At 40.0% G+C, this 22,929-nt stretch overlaps 1 protein-coding gene across 5 annotated transcripts in view; it reads left to right on the top strand.

Moving 5' to 3' along the window:
* Positions 1 to 22,606, top strand: part of ELOVL6 (ELOVL fatty acid elongase 6) — a 164,163-nt gene extending 141,557 nt beyond the window's left edge. For all 5 annotated transcript variants that reach the window (XM_066384595.1, XM_066384594.1, XM_066384592.1 and 2 more), the window contains 2 exons: positions 10,694 to 10,845; positions 17,684 to 22,606. In XM_066384595.1, coding sequence (XP_066240692.1) covers positions 10,694 to 10,845; positions 17,684 to 18,108 — 577 coding nt within the window. In that variant the 3' untranslated portion in view covers positions 18,109 to 22,606. The remainder of the gene's footprint in view (positions 1 to 10,693; positions 10,846 to 17,683) is intronic.
* Positions 22,607 to 22,929: the final 323 nt, after the last annotated feature.

The following is a 22,929-nucleotide window of genomic DNA, read 5'->3' as shown; positions in this document are numbered from 1 at the left end:
GTCAAACCTGACCCAGCATTTCTCGGCCTTGTCAGTGCCTGGAGCAGGGGTGCTATCTCCATGCTGCACATTCCAGGAGCAAGGACTGCACTAGCAGCCTCGTCTAAGCGACATTCAGACTCTTATAGCTGTTTCTTCTTCTTCTCCTTTTTTTTTTTAAATGCTTAGCTTTACAAGTTAAGGGAATAAACAGATGCATCAGAAAATGAATCAAAGCCAACCCAGCTTACCAAATACTTGATAAGGACATCTGTTTCAGACTAAAGTGTTCTGACTTACCAAGGGAATTTGTGGTGAGTGGAGATAGCAGTCAGAGATGCACAACCACCTTCTGTCTCTCCGTCAGAGAACCATTATCATCCACTTATCTCTCTTCTCTCTGCCACGGGACTTTCCTCATTTACAGCTTCTTCCATAAAGCCTTCCCTCTCTGATAGACTCCACATGGCAACATGTAGTATTTAATTAGGAGATCGTGAGTATCATTACAGGCATACCTTGTTTTATTGCGGTTCACTTTATTGAGCTTCACAGATGTTGCAGTTTTTCACAAAATGCGGGCGAGAACCTCCATCAGCAAAGTGATTAGAACTCCCTTTATTGCGGTGGTCTGGATCAGAACCAGCCCTATCTCCGAGGTCTGTCTATTTGTGCGCTCGTTATAAGACATACTATTGCAAGAAATGTTGTGGAAGCTATTCCATATTTCAGGGGAAAAGTGTATTTCTTAAAGAGGCTTTAATTCTCCTCCCTTTCCTATTCTAAACTAAGATCAGCTTTTTTACTCAGTCCATTTTTATCTTTACATGTATCTTAGTTTTTATTTATTTGTTCTTTTTCATGGTTGCTGTTGGCTCTCTGATTCCTGTGTAGACTAAAAGCTCCATTTAACATGTCTGATCTCTGAGAAGAGTTACTAGCTATGTAACATTCAGACTTTTAAAGTGTTATTCTTTTATTATAAAAAAAATCCCAACGTTATTTGACATCAGATTATAAATATTAGAAATGATCATTTAGGCCTGACCTGTGGTGGCGCAGTGGATAAAGCACTGACCTGGAACACTGAAGTTGCCGTACGAAACCTTGGGCTTGCCTGGTCAAGGCACATATGGGAGTGGATGCTTCCTGTTCCTCCTCCTTCTCTCTCTCTCTCCCCTCTCTAAAATGAATAAATAAATAAAAATTTTTAAATAAATAATAATTTAAAAATAGGTTTCCAGCCTGACCAGGCGGTGGCGCAGTGGCTAGAGCATTGGACTGGGATGCAGAGGACCCAGGTTCGAGACCCCAAGGTTGCCAACTTGAGCACGGGCTCATCTGGTTTGAGCAAAAACCCACCAGCTTGAACCCAAGGTCGCTGGCTCCAGCAAGGGGTTACTCGGTCTGCTGAAGGCCTGTGGTCAAGGCACATATGAGAAAGCAATCAATGAACAACTAAGGTGTTGCAATGCGCAATGAAAACTAATGATTGATGCTTCTCATCTCTCTCCGTTCCTGTCTGTCTGTCCCTCTCTCTGACTCTCTCTCTGTCTCTGTAAAAAAAAAAAAAATAGATTTCCAGTATTTTCTGAAAAAAAGCAATACATGGATATTATAAAACAAAATTCTAACAGGTGTTGTTAACAGTTTGGAGGGTTTTTCTCCATAAATATTTTATAATTATCAGTATATATATGCATAACCTTTTCAAAAATATACCCAAATTAGATCATGCAGTATGCAGTCGTCTGCTCCTCAGATTTTTCACTTCGGCATCATTTGTCTTGGAACTCTCCCACGTCGGTACCCAAGGCAGTACGTCATATGTCGACGAACTTTTAGATTATGTACTAACCATCTTTTATATATTACAAAACATACAATTTGGTATGCTTTTGCAAGTATATCTAAAGGGTATGCTTATTTCCAACAACAGAAGTACTAGGTCAAAGGAGGTCTATATTTTTAATTTATGTGTGTGTGTGTGTGTGTGTGTATAAAATATGCCATTTTTTTTTTTTTTTTTTTTTTTTTTGCGTTTTTCTGAAGCTGGAAACAGGGAGAGACAGTCAGACAGACTCCCGCATGCGCCCGACCGGGATCCACCCGGCACGCCCACCATGGGGCGATGCTCTGCCCACCAGGGGGCGATGCTCTGCCCATCCTGGGCGTCGCCATGTTGCGACCAGAGCCACTCTAGCGCCTGGGGCAGAGGCCACAGAGCCATCCCCAGTGCCCGGGCCATCTTTGCTCCAGTGGAGCCTTGGCTGCGGGAGGGGAAGAGAGAGACAGAGAGGAAAGTGCGGCGGAGGGGTGGAGAAGCAAATGGGCGCTTCTCCTATGTGCCCTGGCCGGGAATCGAACCCGGGTCCTCCGCACGCTAGGCCGACGCTCTACCGCTGAGCCAACCGGCCAGGGCTAAAATATGCCATTTTAGTCTCAATGTGTCTTGATCCAAAAGGTGTTTGGGAGCCTTTCAAACTTTAAATGGAGATAACTGATTAAAGATTCCAATATTCCAGTCAAGATAAGTAAGTCAAACCTAGAAATGATCACTGAGTAAAAAGTGGAATTGTACACTCATAGTTGTTATTGAAAGAATAGAGAAAATAAATTATCAAAAACTACAATTATATCCCCACTTAACTGCTGATTTATAGGACAAAGAAACCCCACATTACTATTATTGAAAAATGTAACTTTAGTCCCTAGCCGGTTGGCACTATGGTAGAGATGTTGGCGTGTGGATGTCCTGGGTTCAATTCCTGGTCCAGGCACACAGGGGAAGTGCCTATCTGCTTTTCCATCCCTCCCCCTCTTGCTTCTCTCTCTCTCTCTCTTCCTCTCCTGAAGCCATGCCTCAATTGGAGCGAGTTGGCCCCGGACACTTGAGGATGGCTCCATGGCCTCCACCTCAGGTGCTAAGAAGAACTCGGTTGCTGAGCAATGGAGCAATGCCCCAGATGGGCAGATCATCACCCCCTAGTGGGCTTGCCAAATGGACCCTTGTCTGGGCACAAGTAGGAGTTTGTCTCTGCCTCCCTTCCTCTCACTGAATAAAAAATGAGAGAAAGAAAGAGAGAGAGAGAGAGAGAGAAAGAGAGAAAGAAAGAAAGAAAGAAAGAAAGAAAGAAAGAAAGAAAGAAAGAAAGAAAGAAAGAAAGAAAGAAAAGAAAAGAAAAAAATGTAACTTTAGCAAAGTCTAAATACTATACCGAACTAAAGTTTACATTGTCTGTTAAAGATGCCTGTCATCAGGTATGGAAAGGTTTTAGAAGTTGGGTCATACGGTGCTTATAGAGACATGATACTGACGTGGAGATACCATTATTCAATATTGCAAACACTGTAATCCTGACGCACATCTCAAGTCTACAGGTGTTACAATGGATTTTTTGGTTGTTAATTTGCTTAACCTGTTCTAGGATCCTTGAATATTCTCCCTACTCTGGAAACTGTCAGAGTCAAAGACAAATGGCAGTGCAAGTTTTGTTATCAGGAAAATCAGTGCCCTCCCCTATGTTTTTAAACAGTTGCTACTACTGGATCAGCTGTTACCATGGCTTGACAACTGGCAAAACCTCACACCCTTTTTATTCTTTTTCTGATTATAGGATATAAGTATAATAAAACTTTCCATTGTCCAGTCCTGGAAATAATTGCAACTTTGGTAACTGAGTTAGCAACCTGGCAAGCTGGGAGTGGTTGGTATTTCAGACAAAAGCTCTTTCAGAAGCCTTGTTTTGATTCCGAAATACCTTGCATTTAAATTGAAGTCCAATAAGGAAACAATGAAAAATGTGGTTCTATCAACTATTGGTGTTCATATTGGAATAATTGAAAGTATTAGACCTAAGGCTCTTTCTTCCCAGGGCAGAATTCTGGAAGTCTTATAGTCATTATTGAGATATTCCACTTGGACTTCCAAATGCCATTATGGTTGGAAATTTAGAATACAGAGTCACTCAACCGTTTCTCAATTTGCTAAACAGTCAGACCTCATGGTAAGAGTCTGGGTTCGAAAGAAAATCAGCCATGTCCCCCACACTTCTTTAGATAGACCCCCAGCATTGGGGTGGGGCCTATAAAAGAAAAAAATGAATACAAACCCTAAAATGAGAACTTGTTTTCTAAACTTTTTTTTACTCTAGTCATCCCAGTATCTACTTATATAGCACATGATAAATCCAAAGGAGACTCCCAACCATAAACACAAACACATTCTCTCAGTATTATGTGGGCACCACACATTGTTTGTCAGAATTTGACATTTATTTATATTATACATCTATATGTACTATTTCCCCATGTATAAGATGCTCCCATGTACAAGGCGCACCTTAATTTTGAGGCCTGAAATTTGAGGGGAAAATGTATTACATAAAGTTATTGACTCAAGTTTTAATCATCATAAAATTCATACAACTCCTCATCATTGTCAAAACTCCCATCCATTAGCTTGTCCTCTTCTGTGTCTGATGACAAATCACTGTCTTCATATATTGCCTCATCCTCAGTTCTATCTGGCATTTGAAATGCCACAACCATTGTATAAGACACACCCTGTTTTTAGACCCCAAATTTTTCAAAAAAGGGTGCTTCTTATACATGGTGAAATGTGGTGTATTTACTTGCCTGTTGTCTCCTGCAGTCCACTGTACAGATTCTCTCCCTGCCTCAGTGAGTATTAGAGGATCTGACACTTGCTGGATGTTGATGACATAGGTGTTGATTCAATAAATGACTGTCTTTTTCATTAGACCCAGTGCCAGTGTGGCAAAGCCTTGTAAGTAGGTGTCATTGTGATTGTTTCTTCAGTGTATCTATTCCAGCTAGTCACTTATTTAAAATTTGTGTTTTTTAAATTGTCAATCTAGTATATGCTTGCTTTAAAATAGTCAAACAACGCTCATGGAACAGATGGACAGCTGTCAGAAAGGAGGGCGGTGAGGGGACTGGATAAAAGAAGATGAAAGGATTAGCTAAAAAACACATATACATGACACATAGATACAGACAACAGGGTGGCCACAGCTAGAGGGCCGCGGGGAGTGGAGGGAGGGGAGGGGAGCAAAAGGGGGTGGGGATGGAAAGATTTTGTTTGGGGCAGGGGGTGCATGACACAGTGTGTAGGTCATGTTGAGTTGTACAATTGAAACCTGTATGGTTTGGCAACCTATCCCATTAACTGTTATCATCAAAACTAGGCTTTGACAAGAAAAATGATGTATTTCTTCCAAAAACAAAACAAAACAAAAACCTAACACTAAACAAAGGATACCGGTGTGACCTTACAGCTGGGAGAGGCATGTGATGTAGTAGTCATCTGCCCTCATTAAACCCTCATTAAACGTAGTGGCTCAGACCCTCGGTGGGTCTTTGAGACCCTAGATTTAGAATAATCTTTATCATTTGAGCAGAAGATAAATTTCATATGAACCAGATGTTTTCCTATACCAACAGTCTCTCCTTCAAGATGTTCTATGGAAAAGTGTTCATTTCATATCATATTATGAACTTGGTAGCTGTCACTTATTTTTGTGAAAAGTTGGCTCATGAAATCAAACACCTAACAATAAAACACTTAATAACATGGATAATAATCATCAGTGTAAATCTAATCCTGTTATCAGTTTCCTAGGCTTTTAATTTACCTTTGCCTCTCTTATCTGACACAAGGAGATGAGATGAGTATTGACAGTGGAGGACCAATCAAGTAAAGCAGCAATGATAACAATAAATAGTAATAAAATAATAATAATTAATAAAAACATATATTCTGCACCTATATATCAGAGACTTTATGCTAATTAACTACCTACCTATATTGGTTTTTTCTGCCTGCCTTTATTGTTACAAAATTTATAGAAGTAATTTGCAAGTTAAATATGATTACCATTTCAGATGAAGAAAGACTAAGAGAGTTAAGTAATTTGCTCAGTCATGAAACTAGTAAGTGAGAGCACTGTGACTGGAGCTTGCAACGCTGATCTGTTGATAGTGGCCTGGAGAGGTTGAGAACTTTGATGCTAAGTCCAGGCATGGCCACAAAGAGTGTCAAGATTGGTTAGCTGGTGCTGGCTGGTTAGCTCCGTCGGTTAAGAGCATCGCCCCAAAACAACTAAGTTGCAGGTTTGATCCCCGTCAGGGCACACATAGGAAGCAACCAATAAATGCACAAGTGAGTGGAACAACAAATAAATGCTTCTCTGTCCCCTCCCCTGTCTCTCCCTTCCTCCGCATGTCTCTCTAAAAATCAATCAATAGCCTGACCAGATAGCTTGGCTGGTTGGAGCATCGTCCTGGCGCAAAGGTTGCCAGTTCAATTCTTGGGTCAGGGCACATACTGGAGCAGCTCCATGTTCTTGTCTCTCTCAAAAAAAAAAAAAAAAAAAAGGTTGGTTAGCCATGAGTACCGGTATCTGCCATGAGTAGAAATAAGGACTGGGGGTAGCAGAACAGGAGCTGCATGTTTGTCTCTTGCATCACAGTATCTCTCAAGTTAATGCAACTTAGAAAGGAAAAATGTCACTTCCCTTAAATTATATTTTGGTAAAGTATCACAGTCTAAGGGCCTGGTGCCGTTATAATAAAAAGCCACATGGTTTCAAAGCGTCCACTGGCTGAAATGTGCCAGGGGCAGAGCTATTGGCATCCCACAGATAACAATCATCCCATTGGCCACACAGCCCCCCGATGGCTCCCCAGTGGTAGCATTGTCACATCCCAACAAAGCGGCTTTGCCCACAGGCACGTAAACCCGATGGCTGGCACCGACCGTTTCCCTGAGAAATGCGCTGTGCTCTGTTCTGAGTCAGCCTCATTGTTCAGAGTTGAGGGAGTGAGGCTTATGTCCAGATGTGGGACAATGATCTGTGCTACATTCTTATTGTCAGCAATATTGTGGATCACCATGCTATCTAAACTTTCAAGTGTCAAATGCTTTGAAATGACCTTCTCACCCCTTAATCCTCACACTTGAAGACCTATTTGTGCCTAACTCAAATACTACTTCTTCTGAAGTCTCCCAGGACCACCACTAGCACCAGTAGCAGAATTGGCTTATTGAAGCTTGTCACCCTGGCATCTATGACAGTGCCAATAAATCTTTAGCAATTGAAAGAATAAGTTAAACTGTGCTGGTACTTAAGAAATTGGGTGTAAACTACAGTGATTTTTGTGACCTGAGATGAAAACCTAATAACTATTCCAAAGATATACTCTGATCATGTGTGAAGCACACAGTCTAAGAGTAAAACATAGTAGAAGAAGGACTTTGCTTCCTGGGGATGTTTGGCTGCAGTTGACAGGGAGAGACATGCTCTGTAAAATGTGCTGATGGTTGCAAAAAACCGTAGATCTGGGGCTAATGAGAGACTGATACATGTTCAGAGTGTGTTGTCTGTGTGTTTCTTTACTTTTAGTTTGTATAAAAGTCATTTTCTTTTTTTTTTTCAAAACTTTATTCTTAAAATTTGTATGGTGGAAATACTCTTAAATGTTCATTTTAATTTTTTCTCTATTTTGTGTCAGTTATTTTTTTTATTATTAATTTTAATGGGGTGACATTGATAAATCAGGGTACATATGTTCAGAGAAAACATCTCCAGGTTATTTTGACATTTGATTATATTGCATATGCATCACCCAAAGTCAAATTGTCTTCCGTCCCCTTCTATCTGGTTTTCTCTGTGCCCCTCCCTTCCCCCCACCCCATCTTTCCCCTCCTCCCCCCTCCCGTAACCACCACACTCTTGTCCATGTCTCTGAGTCTCATTTTTATGTACCATCTATGTATGGAATCATATAGTTCTTAGTTTTTTCTGATTTACTTATTTCACTCAGTATAATGTTATCAAGGTCCATCCATGTTGTTGTAAATGATCTGATGTCATCATTTCTTATAAAAGTCATTTTCATATATCGCAGATAATTGATGTAGTAAGTAGTTCACCAGCAGCACCTATGACAAGAGGCATTTTATAGCCACAAAATGTCAACTAGTGTTCAAAAGTCTACTGAACATCAAATCTTGGGTGTTGTGTCTGCTGGGATGCTTTGGGCTGCAAGTACAAATGCTTTTATACAATACAGAAGCTTTATCTCAAAAACAAGAAGTCTTGAGATAAGGTCACTGAACAATCCATAAATTCTGCAGCATAGTCACATCTTGAAGGACTGCTTTTCCATCCTTTCTGAGTTAGCTTTGTTATCAAGGTAGCTCCTCATTGTTGCATGATGACTGCTGCACTCCCAGGTAACACCTGGTAAAGAGTCACTAAACCTTTCCTCAAAGACCCAACCAGCCCTCTCCTCACAACATATTGGCTAGAATTGGTCATTGCCCATTATAACAAAAATTGGTAAGGGAAACGGGATTACTAACACTTGTTTAAGCAATTAAGATTTATTCCTAAATTGAAGATATGATCAACTTCCTTTGGAGAATCGTGAGTTGGGAGAACCTGAACTAAATCAGGATTCTGTTAATATAGAGAAGGAGGAAGGGACTTGGCTCTTGAGTAGGGAACCAACTGTATCAGCTGTGCCCAGTGGTTGCCCAGTGGAGATGCCATATTCCTATTTTCATACTACTCCAAGTGCCCAGTGTGCTCATAGCCTTACCCTGGTGATTTCATAATAAAACTTAGCCATTATCTGGTAAAGTAAAGATAAAACATGAAGTAAATTCAGATAAGACAGAAAAATCTCCATTACTTGACTTCACCAATAAAATTCAACTCCCCACTCCTAAATCAGGACAGTTTATTGACTAAAATGACTAAGGTCGTTCTATTAGGAGGGGGCATTTTTTGAAATAAAGAAGTGAGGAGGAGACAAGTCTCAGGGTGAACATGAGAAGAAAGATCTGTAAGAGGAAATATAGGCAAAGATCCTGAGACAGAAAACAGATCAGATCTGAAGTGGCTGGAATGTTTAGCTCACAGTGCGCAGGAAGAGAATCATAGGAGGTACGGGTGGAACTACTGGAGACAGGAGCCATTACAGCCTTGTAGGTTGTGGTGAGGCGGCGGTTTCATTCTGAGTGCTGTGGGATGCCACTTGAAGGATTAAGTAGGATCTGCAAGTATAAAATGAAACCAATAATTCCGTACAGGATCCTTTTAAATGTTGGCAAGAGTAACTTCATTTAATGTAGGCTGTCAGTTATTAAAGAAGCTATTTAACAAAGTCCCAACTTAATAGGCAGTTGCTAGGAAATCAACTCCATTATCTTGGTTCTATGTAAAGTTGATCTTTGTTTTAGTGGTGAATGTATGTTTATGAACAGGATAGCCTAGTGGAATGATTTATTCTGGAGCAACTCTTAAGACATTTAAACTGAAAGGTGGTGCCTCTGAAAAGAAACAAAAGCTATTTCCCAATTTGGAGACGCTGCTACTCATTTCAATAATGGTTCACTAGTTTATTTCCTGACTTCTAGAACCTAGAAGGGAATACTACCAGAAAAAGGATAGGCAAGCACATCTCCCCAGTCAGCCAGCTTTTCCTTTAGTCATGCGTGTGGTTTACATCCTCTGAGACATGTGCCTAAGGGGTTCAGTCATATGGAGACCACATGTTCCAGTTGCTAAGTCCTTTCTCACTTCAGGTTACATCCCTGTGCTCAAGACATTGCAGAGCTCTCTTGTTTCCTAAACAGGTCCTTGATAAAAATTTTGTCAGTTTATTTCCTGACAGTCTTTAACTTTTTCAACAGTCTTGGAGGGTTGATGCCTATATGGAGGCAAACACATGACCAGGCATTGCAGAACAGTGTTTGAGCAGCATTAGTACATGGTTCTGGTGAGCTCAGGAGAGTGAACCTGAATGAGCTTCCTGGAGGAAATGATGGTGGAGCCAAGCCTTGAAGGAGCCTATTTCTAGCTTCTGAGAGAAAGATGTGTTGGAGAATGGAAAATGGTTTAGAGGCTGCTGCGTTTAGACCAAGAAGAAGCCAAGGAGGCCAGGGCCATCCAGATGCAGAGGAAGAGCTGGCCAAAAGGAATAAAAAGAGGATTCAAGGAATAGAGCAAGGGGGAATTGGAGAATAATTGGAATTGGACAAAATTGAGACAATTCCAAGAGTTTTCAGCCAATCTTATCTCATCCTTAAAATTCTTAAGCTGAAACTTAGAGGTCACCAGACCTTTTTTTTTTTTTTTTTTTTTTTTAGGTAAGAGGAGGGGAGATAGTGAGGTAGACCCTGCATATGCCCAGACCAGGATCCACCCAGCAACCCCATCTGGGGCCAGTGCTCAAGTTCTGAGCTATTTTTAGCATCTGAGGCTGTTGTGCTCCAATGAAGCTATCCTCAGTGCCCAGGGCCACACTCGAACCAATCTAGCCACCGACTGGGAGGAGAAGCAGGTGGTCACTTCTCCTATGTGCCCTGACTGGGAATCAAACCCGGGACATCCATATGCTTCACTGACATTCTATCCACTGAGCCACTGTCCAGGGCCAGTCACCAGATTTCTTCATGAGATCCTGCCCTGGATGAAGGATAAGTGATATATTCTCTTCAGAATAAAGCCCTGAGTTTTATTACTCTTGTTCACAGAACATTCAAAGATGCTTCTGGATAAATGCAAATTATGGTACATCTGTGCCTATTTGTCCAATAGTAGGTAGCCTTCTAAGTATGATTAGGGTCAGAAGTGAAATTATTTTCCTAAATGTTGTTTCTTTTCTCTTTTCATTTATGAAGTATATTCGGTGCTCTTCGAACTGGTGCTTATATGGTGTACATTTTGATGACCAAAGGCCTGAAGCATTCAGTTTGTGACCAGAGTTTTTACAATGGACCTGTCAGCAAATTCTGGGCTTATGCATTTGTGCTAAGCAAAGCACCTGAACTAGGTGAGTGTCTTCTCTCCTTCCACTTCCTCCTCCCTCACCCCCTTTATAGCTATCTATCCACAATATTTATTTAAAAATAAATGATTTGAAGGTCCTGTTTTGTTGGTTGCAGGAAAGTTACAATTAATGACTAACTTCCACTATCTTTTTCTCTATCCCCTCTCTCCCTCCGTTTACGTAATTGTACCGTGTGTATATGAAGAGCTGAATACTTTACATAGGACAAGCAGCTTTCCAAGCACTACTGTATATACACTTCCAGGGGGGCTATAAAATATACACAGCCCCTTCCCTCTGGCCCATTAGCATATTAGAATATGCAGAAAAATTAGCAACACAACTATTTCCAAGTCCCACACCAAAGCATACTTCCATTTCTGGAGTTAGGATTCTGACTAGGAAATGAAGCTTTTCATTTGAGTATCCTCATATTCTCATTATCAAATACTAAGGGTTGGTTTCTGGTGGTGTTTGAATTTAATCATCAAAGAGACGGGCCTTGGAGAGGAATGTAGTTTACCTTCTAGAAACTAATTTTAGAAAATGGTGGTTATATTTGTGGATTCTGAAGATTTTTTTCTTCAACTGTTTAATGGCACAGGATAGCAGCAATAGTGAAAAAATAAGTGGCAATGATTTGACATGGGTGTAGTTCCCCAGGGAAATATCTTTATTGCCAGAGAAAGGGATCCGCTGGTGATAATAAGCTCTGAGCTCATCCATAAGCAGTGCTGGCCACTGTCTCATATCCTTAGGGAAAACCTAGCCATCTTCTGGTCTTCTTAATTTTTTATCTGAAATTAAGAACTGTATCTATTAAATTAAAAATAATTATTTATTTACAGATTGTGTTCCCTCTCCTGTTTTCCCTAAAAAGGAGGTTGGAAGTTTGATTCCATTATAAGCCGCCTGCATTATAAGATAGCAACAGTCTTCCTGTAAGGTGATGCTAGTTCATGTCCTGTGCCTATTCACAGATGACACAAGGTCTCTCTGATATGTGTGTCAACAACCTACTCTCTTTCCACTGGGTGCCATATACCTGCTGCCTACAAATAGCTGGCAGTTGGTTTGATTTTATCTTCCCAGGTCAAAGACAAGGGAAGAGCAATACAAGAAATCTTTTTTCTGAAAACTTTTCTTAAGTAAGGGACAAGAGTACAAAGACGGGTCCTAATTGCTTTGTGTGGGAGCCTGTGTAGTCTTAAAGTGAAATGCATTGGTATGGATTCATTCATTCATTCATTCATTCATTCATTCAATTTATATTAAGCACCTACCAGAGGTTACGCATTAATAGGGGCTAGAATGGAATGGCTAATTTATCCAAAAAGAAGTCTGTAATGTGAATTTTGTAAAGCTGTATTTTATATTTGAATTGGTGCAGAATCTTAGGCCAGAGAAGGATTTCTTTAAACCTAGAGCTACAGACAATGCCTAAACGTCTGCAACTATATTTTCAGGAATTTAAAAATTCTATGAGAATATTTTTTTTGTTTTTATTTGTAGATAATATATTTCTTTCATAGTGATTCATTTTTTACTTAGATTCATAGTTTCTGAGTTAGGTCACATGGTTTCAATCTAGTCTGAGAATGTGAGCATGTCTTCTTTACCCCTGAGGTTTGTGGCATTTTCTTTAAAATAAATTCATATATAATTAATAATATACCCACTGACTTTTAATTTATACTGTATAATAAGAATCTTTATTAATTCCCCTATCTTCTGGGGTAAAAAACTAACTGCAGGTATATGAATGCAGTAAATGCATGAAACGTCTAACCCGCCTACATGCCATTTCTGAAAACTTTAACAATTTACATTACCTTACTACCCTCAACAAATGTTTCTTGATCAGAAATGGTGCTTCAATGCTCTGAAGCCTCAAATTGCAAAGGAGCCGCCTCAGTCTTTGTTTCTAGAAGTGTCTTTACCCTGCAAAGGCAGCTTCTCTGTGTCCTGAGTTTTCTCCGATTCTGTTTGAGGGACTTGAAAATAAAAGCGGTCTCTTCTAGCGCTGGCTGGATAGCTGGGTTGGTTGGAGCATGATCCCAAGGTGCTGAGGGCTTCAGTTCCATCCCCGCTCAGGGCACATACAGGGAGAGATCGATGTTCCTGTCTCTCTGTTTCTCTTAAAGTCAATAAATAAAATAAGAACAGTCCCTTCTGCCTTTTGAAGGAATAATTTATTGAAGAGCCACTCCAAGCTGTCTATAGCAGTCACTTTCCTTCTAAGACATGACTAGACCGATGCTCTCTGCCCCCATGACTTCTGTTCCAGATTGAAATCAAGGGTTTAGGATGTCAGACAGAGTTCAGAATCCTAGACTATTAGTGCAGCCTCACAGATATCCATGCTCTCATCCTCTGGCTTGTTAAAGTGTTGGTCCTGATGATGCTAATTAATTGCCCTGTCTTAATTTAATCTAGGCCTAAGATTGTCACAACCTACTCCCCAATGCAGACATTATAATTGAACATAGGGTCTTCCCTCTTGAGCCCAAAAGGAGCCAGACTCCAGTTCCTTGTGCCATTGATTTGGTAATCCCTTTCCTGTTGAATTCCTCACTTACCACAGTAGTTTGTAGGTTGGTTATCAAACAATTCATCCCCTCATTATTAAAATATAGGATGGAAGTGTTGGCAATGGGCTAAAGAGTTAGAAGAAAATAAAATCCTAATCTTGGCACAATTTCGTAATGAGGCTAGTTAGTGACACAAATTCTTCATGGAGGCCTGACCTGTGGTGGTGAAGCGGGTAAAGTATCAACCTGGAACGCTGAGGTAGCCAGTTTGAAGCCCTGGGCTTTCCTGGTCAAGGCACATATGGGAGTTGATGCTTCCTGCTCCTCCCCCCCCCCTCTCTCTCTCTCTTTCTCTCTTTCCCCTCTCTAAAATGAGTAGGTAAAATCTTCTAAAAAATTTATTCATGTAGTTTCAAACCATTATACAGATATTGTCATGGTTTGAGTACCTGTTTTCAATTATTAAATATGACTTAATTTTCTTTCAAATATTCTGGAACTCATTTGATAGTGGCCTTCCCAAGGAAAAATGCCTCATCAAAACAGATCCAAAGTCAATGCCATGCGGGTCTTGTAGGCAACCCACCCAGCCCTGGCTTAGCAAACATTTGTTTGGAAGTTAAAGTCTTTCCCAGATTTTTGCTCTTGGAAAACCTTGCTACACTATCATTTAATTAATAAAAATGTATCCATTTGGATTATGTAGAACATTTCTTATCTTTAGGTCCTGAGTTCTGTTTTTTAATACTCTTAAGGTTGTAGATTTCCTTATGTATACCAAAAAGAAAAGTTCTTATGAGAAAAAAATAGTAGTTCTTCCATGTTCAATACTGAAACTCTATCTTTTCCCCAAAACTCGCATACCTACAGTTTTCACTAACCTTTTTTTATTTTACTGTGACAGAATATACATAAAACTTACCATTTCTACATGTACGGGATTACAGCATGAAAAACATTTGCAATCATACAGTCATCACCACTACCCTTCTCCATCACTTTCTCATCTTCCCCAACTAAAACTCTCCACCCGTTAAACACTATCTCACTGTTCCCCCTTCACTAAACTCTTAATAGCAAGACAGGCATTCTGTTTCAGCAGAAATCAATGAGCTCATTTCAGTGAGTTTATAGGGTTACAGTCTACTAGAACAAGTGCAAGGAAGAGAACCACCAACCTGCCTTGTGTGCCAAAATCCTGGAGTGTCTACTGTTTGAATTATATTCAAACCTGCTGAGATTGGGTTTTGTTAAAACTTGGAAACATCTGCTCGGAGTCTAGGTCCTTGCTTAGTTGAGCTTGTCTTTGTTTTTTAAACTCTGACTCAGCGGAGATCCAGCTCACTCTGTGAAGAGAAGCACAACAGTCTGTGACAAGCCACACACAGAGCTACTCTGGTGGCTGTGTGCCCTGCCGCACGCCCACCCACACCCCCCACCAGGATTCTCCAAATGCTGAAGGGACACTTAGGTATGAAATACCATGCCCTGCCTACAGGCTGGCTCTTGACTGAAAATAGCTGAGTCAAAGGTTAGAAAGACTATACTAAAGAGAACGCACACCAGTGGCAGCTGAAATATGGGACATGGCTGAAACATTCCAAAGTCAAAAGTCCCAAATACTTTACACTTAGCCAAACTGCTTTCCATAATGCCAACTGGACTTTTAGCTGAGAAAGATTAGTTGGCCAACAGCACGTACACAGTCTGTATCTTTAATTTGCATGTCTAGGACACTGTAGCTTTGATCAAGGCTGTAAATACCATAGCTTCTGACAAATCAAAATACAAAATATGATATGTGGTTTCCCAGAAGGGAAAAAAACAATTGTTACTTGCTAGAGTGGTGTGGCTGCTGCATCTCAAGTGCAATATCAAAAGAACTATGGGAGGTCTCAGGGAGCCCTTCCAGAACCAGCTTCCCGTCACCAGAGGGAAACTATCATTCTCTGGGTCAGCAGCCTTTTGGGAGAACAGTAACTTTAATATGGCATTGGAGTGGTACTCCTGAGAGGCTCCAGGGCCATTTTTGAAAGATCCTCATCTTCATTACTTCATATATTATCCTGCATAGCTGTTCTGAAAATAAATCCTTAAACAAATCAAATTAATTTTATTTTGAAAGTCTCATGACATGTCCTTCACCCCAACTGCCCCATATTAAATGGAACACCTACCGTGTTTCAAACCAAGCCTGAGGACACACACACACACACACACACACACACACACACACACTTAGAAAAATCACAAAGCAATGTTCAATTTCAGAACTATACATATAAAACTGATGATAGGGTTAAAATTAAATCTATAAGACTTTAAAAGATTGAAATAGTTATTACTTTGTGGCAAATAATATTTATTACAATGGGTTTGGATATTGTGTAGAACTAAATTTGTTTTCAACATACAATTCTTTGGACTTTTACCTTCTTTACACTGAGAACAAAGTTGGGCCAGAATAATTGTTCCTGCATGATCATCTGTGGAAGAAAGGGAGGCCCAAAGTAGTAAGTACATAGGAACAGCAGACCTTTGACAGCCACACCCAATAGCACAGTTTAACACTAAGAAGTAGACCCAAGTCTCCTAACACAAGTTTTATCCCTTAAGTATACAACTCAGAGTTACCATCAGTGGATCATTATTAGCCTGACTGATATTTATAGGCATATTCCAACAATAACCGTCTTTCCAAGGTCCAGCATTCTTTGACCTTTTCTCTTGTGCCAGATATTTTAGGGCACTCTTGAAGTATAAGTACCAATTCCCCTTGTACCTTATTAAATTTCAGAATGAAAAGAGAGACTACCTAGTTCTCCTTGTTATACAGAAAGAAGTCAAGTTTGAGGTCACCAAAGGTCATGAAGGGTGTTGGTTTTTACCATATCTAAGAACCGTAAAGATAAGAAAGGGAATGAAGCACCTGACCGGTGGTGGTGCAGTGGATAGAGCACCAAGCTGGGACACTGAGGTCCCAGGTTCGAAACTCCAAGGTCACTGGCTTGAGTGTGGAGTTGCCAGTTTGAGCATGGGATCATTGACATGAACCCATGGTCGCTGGCTTGAAGCTAAAGGTCTCTGGCTTGAGCAAGGGGTCACTGGCTCGGCTGGAGCTCCCCATGTCAAGGCACATATGAGAAGCAATGAACAACTAAAGTGTCACAACCTCGAATTGATGCTTCTCATCACTCTCCCTTCCTGTCTCTCTCCCCCCATCAGTCAATCAGTCGATCAATAGAAAATAAAAATTAAGAGAATAAAGCATTTGCCTGAATGAACCTTCTTTCTGTCCCACATCCCAATGTCTCTTCCCTTTTTTTGTTGTATTTGTTCATGGAATTGGTTGTATTTGTTCTTTATTCATTTTTACATGTGCTCTACAATATATTTTTCAGAATTCCTAGACTTCTCAGAGAATTCGTTGCAGAGAGAAACAAACATCTACCTCCCTGAGGATAATTCTAGCTTCTGTAATATAAATTCCCCACCTTAGAAACAGTAGTCCTTTTCTTCAAGAATATAGTGTTTATAAAATTTCTAATAGCTCTGGGAGAGCTATTTCAAGGTTAATTCTATAAAAATGTATGTCAGCCTCAATTTTTTATCTCTTGATTCATTGGTTTAATAAAATATTCCTATTGCCCTCTTCATCAAGTGTGGTAGAAGATGAGCTTTGTTCTCTTTTTCTGTTTTTGCCTTTTGCTTGAATTTTACCTTTCTAATTGCCATATATGTATTAAGGTGTCACATTTTACAAGAAGCTTAGAAAGATATGCTTTTAAGGCATCCCCTTGCCATGTACCACAGAGAAACAGTTTACTACTCCAGAGGGGCCTAAGCACTTAAATTCTAATCTGTTTCTCTGGATTGAGAACTGATCTGAGACAAACCACTTGACTCTTCCAAGTGGCATTTCTTAAAATGTCTGGTGGAGTTGAACATCAGACAACATGATTTCCAGATCAAAAATTAGTAAGGCTTTGTATAAAACATCCTCCTGAAAGTAACATTGATTGAGTTCTTACCAAGTGCTAAAAGGGTCTATTGATAATCTTATTTAATTCTCAGACAATTACAAGCTACTATTATTATCCTCATTTTACAGATGAGAAAACTGGAAACTAGAGAGAATAAATAACTTGCCCAAGGTCACAGAGGTAGTAATACCAGTCCAGGATTCTGACCCAGCCCATCTCAATCTCAAGGGCTATTTCAAGATACCTACTTTTCGTACAAAAACATAAAATATCACTATGTCGTCACCCAGGGGCTCATGTCCATTCTTCCCCTCGTTTGTCTTTCAGGAGATACAATATTCATTATTCTGAGGAAGCAGAAGCTGATCTTCCTGCATTGGTATCACCACATCACTGTGCTCCTGTACTCCTGGTACTCCTACAAGGACATGGTTGCCGGGGGTGGCTGGTTCATGACTATGAACTATGGCGTGCATGCCGTGATGTACTCTTACTATGCCTTGCGAGCAGCGGGTTTCCGAGTTTCCCGGAAGTTTGCCATGTTCATCACCTTGTCCCAGATCACTCAGATGCTGATGGGCTGTGTCATTAACTACTTGGTCTTCTATTGGATGCAGCATGACCAGTGTCACTCTCACTTTCAGAACGTCTTCTGGTCCTCACTCATGTACCTCAGCTACCTTGTGCTCTTCTGCCACTTCTTCTTTGAGGCCTACATCGGCAAGATGAGGAAAGCCACGAAGGCTGAATAGTGGAACTGAGGAGGAAGCCATAGCTCAGGGTCATCAAGAAAAATAATAGACAAAAGAAAATGGCACAAGGAATCACATATGGTGCAGCTAAAACAAAACACGTGAGCAAACACAAAACCCAAGGCAGCTTAGGGATAATTAGGTTGACTTAACCCAGTAAGTTAATGATCCTTTTTGGGTGAGGACTCACTGAGTGTACCTCTATCTCAAAGGACCGCTGCTAGAAGACTCCATTCCCTCTTTATCTGTCAACTTTAAGACAAATGAGAGCAAAAGTGAGCCAGAGGCAGAGAGAGAGAGAGAAATAGAAGGCAAACAAAGGCTATTGACACTGTATGAAAAGTATTTACTAAGTGAGATATTTCTCTGAGGACGAAAGGAGTTTCCTGAAAAAGCTGTGTGAGCACATGCACACACAATCCTTTCTAAGCTTTTTGACACAAAACGGGAGCCAATAGAATAGATAAAGATGGATGAGACACAGGGTATATATCTATGACATTAATGCTTTTGCAAAAACTAAAGCCTTTTAAATAAAGGTTAGTCATTGTAGCCCCCATGAGAAAAGATGTCTAAATCACCGCTTATATAAAAACAGATGTAAACAAGTATATTTCAATGGGTGTTTTTCCAAACAGCACAGCCTCAGGCTAGAGAGTTCTCCAAAACCAAATGGGGCACCGTATTTTCCCGGCTGCCGCTGGGAGGGTGGGAGCTACGCAGCTCAGTGCGCAAAGAAGCAGCTCCAGCTCAGAGCATTTCTGAGAGTTCTCACAGTAGTTTCTACTCTTAAATGAGATATGACGCATTATCCTTGGTTCAGGTGCCCCAGGCTTTTGAAAAGAAGAGTAACTATGGGATAGAAAAGATAAAACCCAACCGAATGATTGGAAAATGGATTCTGCCCTACATGTGAACAAGGCTCAGCTCCGTACCATTCTTGAGCTGCGAACGGGGCGAAGACGTGAGCCGAAGACCTGTACAATGTGTACCCCTCCTATTTGACTCCACACCTTCTCATAACTTTTCACATGAAACCCTGTGGTACAGTCCATATTTTCTATATTTTTGTGAATTTCAAAAAGAAATCTGCAGGGCTCTTCCTGATATTGGGTGAACACTGTGTTTCTGCATCATCTGCATTTGCTCCCTAAGCAATGCAGAGGTGTGTAAAGTGCCCTCTGCTGGTCAAGTGGAGATACTTCAACAAACACTTCATGGAAATTTTGGCTGGAACAGTTGACAACAAAGGGCCCCCTATAGACTTACCCTTCAAATTTTAAATGATACGAAACACACGTCATATTTTTGGCCAAAGCAGAAGACATTCTTCCTGCTTCAAGTCAGCTTCAGAAATTTTTTAAAAGGGACTTTTGCTCCGGAACTCAGAAAATCAATTTATTAAGAGCCATATTCTTTAAAAAGAAAATGCTAGTTAATATATTATTGGTAATATTTCAGTCCTTTACAAGCCAAATAAATGTGTAAACATTCCTAGTATTTCAAAGAAACAATTATGTAAAGTTGTTCAATGTGATATAATAGTCTTCTAATTGGTTAAGTAGCTTAATGATTAGACAAACTAGTTGAAAGTTTAGGGGCTGCTACACTACATAGATTATACACACAGAGCCACACACATATGCACACAGAAGTGGGGTACACTGAACTTCAAAGCCCAAATAAATAGAAACACATTTCTGACTAGCAGAAAAGAGACTGTTGTTTATCTTTCTTGCTTTCTTTGAGAGTGTACAGTAAAAGGGATTTTTTCAAATTATTTTTATATTATTTTAGCTTTAGTTGTGCTGTCATTCATGAAACAGAGCTGCTACGCTTCTCTGTCAGAGATGACAAGGGCTTTCTTAGCATCTCGTTTAAGTGTGGAATTTAAAAGAATAAAGTTTTATTCCATTCTGTGTGAATGGTTTGAACAATGAACAAAGAATCCATGGATACCACGTCATGACTGATAGACCAGGATGGGGGCGGAGTGTTTGCAGGGAGGGAAGCTATTACATCTGTATTAAATTATTGTGAACAGTTTATTATGTCTTAACATTGGTTCGTCGGTAAGAAACATCTGATGGAGGAATGTATTATTATTAGGGCAAAAGCTGACAGGAGCTGAGAAGATAGATCCTGCTGTAACAACTAATAGATCCTTACAATGCAAATAATGTTATTTTGAGCTTTGAAAATACATGATACTGTGCAATACTACCTTTTTGTCCCCTTATAACAGAAAATAAGCAGAATAATTAAAATAAGGGAAAGGTCGAAAGCAGCTGACTTGAGTTTAATTGAAGGACTAGTTGGGGCTCATCTGGTTGATAGGATTTAATTATTGAAGCCACTGATTTATCATTGATCCTTTCATGCAGGTTAGAGGAAGGAAGTGAGCAGAAACCTTAGACTCTAAGTGATTTCCAAGCACTTTCAATTTGATGCAGGTTCATACTTGCATTCACTTGTGAGATAATTTAGAATTTTTGTTTACAAGCTGAATAATAAATATTTTTAAAATTAGCTAAATATATCTAAAGGCATTTCTAATGTTTATCATGAGAGGAGAAGAAACACACATTAAAAATAATTCTGGTATTACTAGTTCAGTACAATATTTTTTAACATCTCAGCTTAACTGCTTAATTCTATCAAGGTAGGAAGCTGGATCACTACTAGCCCATGGCAAATCTGAGAACTACCAGAGAATAGACTGCCACATAGATAATCCTGCTGTCAGTTAACATTCCAGAAAATCTTGGGCAGGCAAGTTTCTATAGCTGCCCCACTATGCTGCAATCAATTATCTCTCTATTGAAGATTTTTCACTGCATTCCAATTACAGTATGATGAAAACATTCCTGCATTGAAAAAAAAAAAGTAACATATCTTTATTTCATATATAAGTACATACAATTTGATACACTAGGTCTGAGCATCAACCCAAGCCTATGAGTTTGCAATGAAAAGCATTCCAGTGAGAAATGCTATATTCGTAGAGCAGGAGGTTAGACCTTTCTAGCTTTACTAATGAGAAAAGCAACTATTATACAATTCATATCCAGTGCCAGGCCAAAGTATTCAATGAGTCATATATTGAGGTTATTATTTAAGTAATGTACTCCCATCTTTCTAATCACTCCATTACAAAAATCAGGGGAGGGACAGTACATAAGGTATATATTGCTGAAGGGGAAAACATTGATTGGTTACTTCGCCTCTGCAAATGAAGCTCTGGACTGAGTGAGAAACATCATTTGAGTGAGGTTTTTGTAGAATTAAATAAAAGATCACATCTAGGAAAGAGACCCACAGAATTTAAAAATCAGATGTGAAATCTTCATGATGAGATAAAACCTGTCATATCAGAATAACAAATAGCCTGAAGTCAATTTCACTGGAGTAGAATATTCCAGGAGTCTGGCTTTATTCCCAGACTGCTGAATTACCTGGGAAAGTCACGCTCAGGTTACTATCTTTTCTTTATTCTGGTAGAACAGCCTCTACACAGCAACTATGTGTCACAACCGAGTCAGCTCCCACACTACTGGGCTTTTTTCCAGTTTAGTTAATGATTCTTTAACACTGTTGTTGGATTGGCCACATGCTGATTCAAGAGAGCTGTTAGGAGAGTGAGGAGATCACATTGACTGCCTCACAGAGTCCTGTGTTTTGAGTTGTATGTGCCTGGTCTGTGTCTGTCTCTTTTTGACACCTATTTCCCCAAAAACGTTTCCATCCCGAAAAATACAATTATTTGAGAATATCATGATGAAAGCCCAGACCTTTCCAGTCGTCCATTCTTTCTATGTTCCATAATATACTTACAAAAATTAGAGGATATTTCAAAATGGATATGAAGCTATACAGTGTCCCCTAATTGTTGTGAGCAGTGTATTTTGTTATGATTAAGGATGATAGTAGAGCCTATGTTTACGCTGTGAGTGACTGTCTCCTGTAACTTTTTAAAGTTATTCTTCTGTCCCTTTTGTATTTATATACCAGACTTGACTGTGCATCAGGCCCATTACCATTAAGAGATTTTGCTAAGAATGCACCACGGGAAAGTGAGAGCTGATAAAAGCAGCATTACTATATTTTGTGCCAACAATCGGTAGGAAGTGTTAGGTCCCAGTTTTCCAGTGAACCACAGCCTCTGTATGCTGGTACCTTATACTTAAGCCAAACAGGTGTCGGTGCAGGTATAGCATTTTCTTGAATCCCCATTGTGAGAGCTATAAGCCATCACGAGCCAATGTCAGAACCCACGGCTAGAAGCCAATGAAGTACACGTGTGCAGAGCATCACACAATACTCACAAGCCTATTGTATCAAGCTACTTTCCCCATCCTCAGACACTGAAAATTCAGGACTCACAGAAAGGGGAAAGAGAATTTCCAGGCTTCCCTTAATCTCCAATTAACATTTTTTTTTAAAAAAGAAAGTTCTAGCACTGAAGAGGCAGACAATGGGAGCACACTGCGTTTGGACTCAGGGCAGGCAAAAAAAAAATCTTACAATCAGATACACTTCACTGGAAACACAAACTCAAAACTACATTATACAATAGTAAACTTCTCCTGAAGCATCTGGTTAAATTAAATAAATGTCCCATCAATCAGAACTCTAAGCCATATTTGCAACTCATTTAGGTCAGGATGGGGGGAGAGGGGGGTCCTGACCCATGCTGGCTTTTAAAACTTATTTTCCCAATGCTTGGTGGCACTAGAGACTTTTTCTCCCAGTGGACAGGAATCAAGAACGCTGCAGGAGTAGCCTGCTAGCCGCCCAGGCGTGCCGGTTTCAGCTGGGTCC

Source organism: Saccopteryx leptura, chromosome 5 (genome assembly GCF_036850995.1).
Source record: "Saccopteryx leptura isolate mSacLep1 chromosome 5, mSacLep1_pri_phased_curated, whole genome shotgun sequence".
Taxonomy (NCBI): Eukaryota; Metazoa; Chordata; class Mammalia; order Chiroptera; family Emballonuridae; genus Saccopteryx; species Saccopteryx leptura.
This window is presented reverse-complemented; position numbering and strand designations above follow the sequence as displayed.